The sequence below is a fragment of the Eptesicus fuscus genome, chromosome 12 (genome assembly GCF_027574615.1).
Source record: "Eptesicus fuscus isolate TK198812 chromosome 12, DD_ASM_mEF_20220401, whole genome shotgun sequence".
NCBI lineage: Eukaryota > Metazoa > Chordata > Mammalia > Chiroptera > Vespertilionidae > Eptesicus > Eptesicus fuscus.
In genome coordinates, this window is record NC_072484.1 from 55,922,021 (window position 1) to 55,928,984 (window position 6,964).

The window sequence follows — 6,964 nt, forward strand, 5'->3', positions numbered from 1 at the left end:
GATATATAAGAGACATATCAACCAATCACAATAGATAAAACTTATTTGGATCTCAATTCAAATAAGCCAACTATATTTATGCCAAAAGCAAAACTAAGAACATATAAAACATAAAAATGTTGAGAGAGGGAAATGCCAACACTGATTGGATATGTGATGATATTGTGATATTAAGGAATTATTTTTTAATTTAGGTGTGATAATAGTAATGTGGTTTTTTAAAAGGAGTTTTTATTTTTTAGAGACACATGCAATATGAAATATGATGTTTGAGATTTGTTTCAAAATAATCCGACGGAGAGAGTAGGAGAGGGTAAGATGGACAAGATTGGCTCAGAGTTGAAAATTGTTAAAACTGGTGATGAATTCATTCAGGTTTGTTTTTCTAGTCTCTCTACTTTAGAATATGTTTGAAATTTTCATAAATAAAGTATTCTGCAAATTCATGGTTAAAACTTGAAGATTTCAGAAAAGTAAAAGAAGAAAATGTAAATTATCCATAAACCCACCCTGCAGGGATAATCACTATCATTTTACACTACATCTGTCTAGCCTTTTAAATACATAATAGAAGTCCTGCTGTGGATATTGTTTTGTATCTGCTTTTTTCACTTAAATCGTATATTTTTTTCCGTGTCATTAAAAATTCTAAAATATTATTCTAATAGTTGCATTAATATTTTAGTTCCTAACATTTATTTAATCAAAACTCTATTTTTGCTACTAAAAATTTTGCTACTATAAATGTCCTTGAAAATATTTTGGGGTACTATTTATTTTTTAAAAGTAGAGTTAGTCGTTAAAATAATATATTTTCAGAATATAAACATTTTATTATATACTGCCAAACTGCTAGAAAGGTTATATTCATTTATGTTCCTACTAGTAGTGAGATAGAATTCCCCTTTTCCCAAAACCTTACTCGTACTCTTTTGAAAGCATTTAATTTTCCCTATTTAATGAAGAATATTAAGTTAAAAATAATAATTGATAAGTGTGGTGGAATCACAGACCTACTAGTATATCTGAATCCTGTTAACTGTGTGACATTGTGAGAGTTACTTAACATCTCTGGGTCTGGAAAAAGAACAATATTGGGAGGTCACTACCATTGAATAAGATAATAAATATAATGATATATTATCTGTACATTGCTTAGCACAGTGCATGGCTTAGTAAATGTTAGCCACAACCATCATCATTATCATTATTATTACATATTGCCTTCTTATAAAATGAAATTTATAGTTTTGGGGACAGCTGTTTTCCTTTTCATGAAGAGGCCTTTTTACTTGCTTCTGCATTTGAGTCTGTATTTAAGGTAGAGTAAGGATGCTTTTGGTTGCAAGTAACAGAAATTCCAAGTCAAATTGACAGAGCTGCAGCACTCAGAGATGAAAGGAACTCAAAAGACATGGTCTGACTCTGTTCTCAGTGATTCCCTGGGCTCTGTCCTTCTCTGACTTCTGTTTTCAAACTCATACTGATGTCCCCAGAATAAGGCAACTTTCAACAGCAACTAAATCTACATTCTTCTTCCTTCACTTCCAGGTGAAAAAGCAAGAGTCCCTACTACCCACTATCCTTCAATTAGATCCTGAGATGTATACTGATTCGGAAAACTGTTTTATTTATTTATTTAAAAAAATTTTTTTTTGGGGGGGGGGACTTGATAAGCTGATTTTCAAAGTAAAGGGCCAAGACAAAACACATTATTGAATAAAGACAAGGTAGGAGTTGTGTAAGAGGAACAGAATGAAGAGGCCCCAAACAGATCTATACATATGGACACTTGCTACACAACGAGGTGGCCTGCAAATCAGTAAGAAAAGAACAAACTTGTTCATGAATGGTGCTGATAAAATCAAGCATCTATGTAGGAAAATTAAAATTGCACACCTATCTCACATCATACACAATAGTCAATTCCAGGTGAAATTGACCTAAGTATAAAAGGAAAAACTATAAAATGTTTATAAGATACTAATAGGAAAGCATAGTTAAGACCTTGGAACAGGAAAGAATTTCTTAATCAAGAAACAAAGAGCACTTAATCATAATAGAAATGATTCATAAGTCTGCTTACTTAGGAATTTAAAATGTTCTATTCATCAAAAGATACTTGCTGTAGACCAAGGACTGGTTTCCAAACCACACAAATTGCACAAATAAACAACATAAAGACATCTAACCGAGTAAGAAATGAACAAGATACTTGAACAGGAACTTCACAAAAGATGAAAATCAGCCCGGCTGGTGTGGCTCAGAGGTTGAGTGTCTACACAGGAACTAAGAGGTCACTGGTTCAATCCCAGTCAGGGCACATGCCCAGGTTTAGGGCTCCATCCCCAGTGTGGGGAAGCCAATCAATGATTCTCTCTCATCATTGATGTTCCTATCTCTCTCTCCTGCCTTCCTCTCTGAAATCAATTATATATATATATTTAAAGATTAAATCAAGTGTTCCCCTCATTAGTAATCAAGGAAAAGCAAATTAAAATTGATGCCACCATTACATACCAGATGTAAAGTGTTACAAGATGAGCATATCAAGTGTGGGGGTGGGAGTATAAACTGAATCAACTGCTCTGGAAAATGGTTTGGCTTTATCTGGAAACTAGTGACCTGGTGCATGGATTCATGCACATTGAAAGGAAATTAACTAGAAGGTGGCCGGTGGGGCAGGACTGGGCAAGACAGGCCGGACACACCCTGAAGCCAACCTCCCGTAATCCTTCCCCTGCATCTGTGGAGTGAGCAGGGTCCCTCTGGCAGGTGGGGTCCCTTGGCCTGGCCTGCAGGGATTGGGCCAAGACCAGCTCTCCGACATCCCCCAAGGATCCCGGGCGTGCAAGAGGGCACTGTGCAAAGTTGCTATCATACAGTGTGTGGAATGCAAACACAAGTGTGTGGTAAACCAGATTCAGGGCCCACAGTGCCCCAGCAACAACACAACCCACAGCCAACAGTGAAATCATGCAGCCCCATGAGGAATTGGGTTCCCTCCTCTATGGATTAGGGGTACATCACCCGAGAACCACCACCGCCAAGTCACTGCAGCTTGGCAGCTCCTGCGCTAAGCATCTCCCCCCTGATGGTCACTGTGCATCATAGCAACTGGTCAGACAGCAGGAGGGACACTTAGCATACAAGCCTTTTATCTATAGAAAGATCCACATACCTGTAGTCCACCCCTAATGTATACAGAAAGTGCAGAAATATTCAATACCATTTTATTTAATAGAATAATCCCAAATTGAAAAGTGTAAATGTTCAACAGCAGAACAGATCAAGTCTTGGACAAATTAGCCATTACCCTCTGCAATAAAAATAAGCAAATAATAATATCTAATACTTATAGAGCACTTATTATATGCTAAATACTCTTCTAGGTTTTTAATATACAATCATCACAAATACTAATACAGATTTTACTCTATATGTACTATACTAGGTACTGTTCTAAGCAGGCTTAATGAAGAGGTACAATTACTATCTCCAATTTTCAAATGGGAAGAAATTGAGGTCAAGAAGTTAGCTAACTTGCTCAAATTACAGAACTAGTTAGTTGTAAAGTTGGGAGCCTGCCTTCATGGAGCAGAACCACTATACATGGGTCTAAGACAGAACCTTAAGAAAAACAAACAGATAAGGAGTTAATAAGGCTGTGGAATTAAAGAATGAGAGAGAAGCGGGGGTGGGGGGCGAGGGCGGGGGTGGGGGTCGGGGGGAGGCAGGCACGCAAAAGTCCATTGTGGCTTCCAGTTATCTCAGAGGGAGGCTTAAGAAACTTGGAGCAGCCCTAACCGGTTTGGCTCAGTAGATAGAGCATTGGCCTGCAGACTGAAGGGTTCCAGGTTTGATTCCGGTCAAGAGCATGTAACTTGGTTGTGGGCACATCCCCAGTGGGAGGTGTGCAGGAGGCAGCTGATCAATGTTTCTGACTCTCTATCTCTCTCTCTTCCTCTCTGTAAAAAAAAATCAATAAAATATATATTTAAAAAAAAGAAACTTGGAGCAGACATTTGTTTTTAATAACCGCTTTATTGAGATAGAATTCACATACTATAAAATCCATTTTAATAAAATGTACAATTCAATGGTTTTTATTATATTCAGAGTTGTACAATCTAACAATTACCACTATCTAATTTTAGGATTTTTTCTTTTTCTTTCTTTTTAAAAAGACATGCTCAGCCCTAGCTGGTTTGGCTCAGCGGATAGAGCCTGGACCTGCGGATTGAAAGGTCTAAGGTTTGGTTCTACCTCACTTGCTGGCTCCTACCCAGCCTGGCCCTGGTCAGGTGTTTCCCTCTCTCTTCCACTCTCTCTAAAATTCAATGGGAAAATATCCTCAGGTGAGGATTAAAAAAAAAAAGAGGAAGGGAAGGAAGGAGGGAGAGAGGGAGGGAGGAAAAAAAAAAACATACAAGAAGGTGGGTCACCTAATCTGGTCAGGTCAAATCTTCAAAGGGCATGCAGGCTGCTCCTCCCAGGGGGTAGGGCCTGAAGGTTCTCCAGCATCTCCAGGAAGGCCTGTGGGGAAGGTGCCTCCACATTCCGGAAGGTGTCCTGGACTCTGCTGTACAGGATGAAGTATTTCCGATCCAGACACAGGAACCCGAAGTGGTTCTCATCGAACAGGATGAAGATTCCAGGGAAGCGATGGGGGTAGGTGGAGCCACAGATGTTAACCAGGTTCACGCCGTAGAAACACATCCTGTAGGCTCGGGGGTAGTTCTGGTCTCTGGAGTACACGCCCTCGGGCAGAACAAAGCTGCGGGCGGGCTGCTCCTCCAAAGCTGCAGCCCCGGAGCCCCCGACGCTGGGCCGGGCCGGGCTGTCCTCAGGCCTGTCTCCTTCCTCCTGCTGCTCCCGGGTCACCTGCTCGTGCATCGCCCGGACGATGCGGGAGAGCACGTTGAAGTTGCGGAGGATCTCGGCGTTTGGCAGCTGGATGCGGTGCCTGAGGTGGATCTCTAACGTCTCCTTCCAGCCAGGGATGCCGGGGTCTCCCGCGATCTTCGTGGCCCTGGCATACTGCCCGTGGAAGCTGAGCAAGGCAATCTTTAGTCTGCAGGCATCGTAGGTGCCTTTGAAGAAGCCTGGCCTGATGAGGTCGTCCGGGTGGCTCGGCGGGAGGTAGATGCGGCGGTAGGTCAGGCAGTCGGAATGACGGAAGCTAAACCACTGCGTGTGCTGCAGCACCAGCTCCCTGGCTTCACTCACCCACTTGGGCAAATGCTTTTGGATACACTCCGACAGGCTGTGGTTGCACTTGATGGTGAACCCATCCCTCTGGATCCGCATGTGGCAGCGGTGGGGCCTACTGTAGTGGCAGCTGTGGGGCCTACTGTAGCCTTCCATGCACTCCACCGTGGCCGATTTCCCCTCCGTCAGGCGGATTCTAAACGAGGGCTTCAGTTGCCTCGGGCCATCCACATGGAGGTGGTGGGGAGGCAGGTACTTCCAACCAGTAATGCATAAGCCGTCCACCGCTATGTTCAGCAGTTCCCTGTAGGGCTCAGTAGCCAGCTGCCACAAGCCCAAAATGTGTCTGTATGGGTGGAGCAGCTGCGTATAGACTTCTCGGCAAGACACACCCATCACCTCCAGGTCCTGCAAGTTCTCACCAAGGCCGTACTCCTCCCGGCAGCGCCGTCTCCAGATGCTGTCGGTGTGCAGGATGCTGTGGAATTGGGTGCAGGCCTGGGCCAGGCTGGGCAGGTCGGTGCCGGGGAGCGAGGCGAAGATCTCCACCAGCATCTCCACCGGCAGGTCCTGCAGCGAGCAGCGCCGGGGCGGCGAGGGCGGCCTGGGGCTCGCGATCCCTCCACTCTCTGCACAGCACAGCGCTGCCGCGTCCGCCTCCACGTGCTTCTCTGCCGGGGCCGCCGTCTCAGCTGGGCCCTGGCGCTGCTGACGACACCCGCATCCCAGCGAAGAGCAAGCGCACCGCTCCATGCCTCTTCGAGTAACAGCCGACTGTATCCTGAACCGCAGTAGCTGAGCTTTAAACTGGCACCGTCCAGCCTAAGAGTCCAGCCACGCCCCCCAGGGCCTAGCCACGCCCCCTCGGAGAGGAGCCAATAGTAGGACTTGAGCAACACTTCCCAAAGAAACCCAGACCCATTAACAGTCCCCTCCCTTTCCCAGTGCCTCCTCCCTGTCCTCCCACCCTGGCCCTAGCCCCAGGCAGTCACTAATCTGCGTTCTGTAAGGGTATGCCTCCAGGCGAATGCCTATCGGGGACATTTCACAAAAATGCAGTCATAATATCTGGTCTTTTGTGACGGGCTTCTTGTACTTAGCATAACATTTTCAAGTTTTATGTATGTTGTATTCTAGTGTATGGGCATACCACATTTTGTTTACCCATTCATCAGTTGATGAATTTGGGGTTGTTTCCAGTTTGAGGCCCTTATGCATAACGCTGCTGTGAACATTGTGCACACGTTTTTGTGTGAACGTGTTTCCATTTCTTTTGGGTATGTACCTAGAAGTGGAACTTCTGGGTCATATGGTAACTCTATGCTTAGCACGTAGAGGAACTGCCAGAAACGTTTTCCAACGTGGCCCCATTATTTTACATTTCCACCAGCAATGTACGAGGGATCCAATTTTTAAACATTCTCACGAATGCTTTTTACAAATATATATTATAGCCACCCTTGTGAGTGTTGAGTGGTATTTTATTATAATTTAGAGCAGAGTTCTTGATTGTAGGTTGACTTCACCTTGAACTCCATAAGCGAAATCTCCTATCCTCAGCCTTCACCCAGCCTCAGCTCACTTTACCAACCTCTGTGTCCTTGTTTTTGCTGGATGCTTACCAAAAATTACTAGAGAAAGTCAGGATGTTATGGTGAGAAAATCTACACTTATATTAGGATAAAGACCCAAATCCCTAATAAGGTCTACAGGACCCTTTGTGAGCTGGCTCAGTGTAGTGTCCCTCTACCCT

General features: G+C 44.0%; 1 protein-coding gene across 1 annotated transcript; it reads right to left on the reverse strand.

Annotated features, from left to right (window-relative positions):
- Positions 1 to 4,467: 4,467 nt before the first annotated feature.
- On the reverse strand, positions 4,468 to 5,964 carry LOC103304696 (F-box only protein 31-like). The gene has a single exon (XM_054724339.1). It carries the CDS (start codon positions 5,962 to 5,964, stop codon positions 4,468 to 4,470), a length of 1,497 nt encoding a protein of 498 aa, XP_054580314.1.
- Positions 5,965 to 6,964: the final 1,000 nt, after the last annotated feature.

Coding starts and splice junctions, on each gene's coding strand:
- LOC103304696 (XM_054724339.1), bottom strand. CDS start 5,964: ATGGAGCGGTGCGCTTGCTCTTCGCTGGGATGCGGGTGTCGTCAGCAG.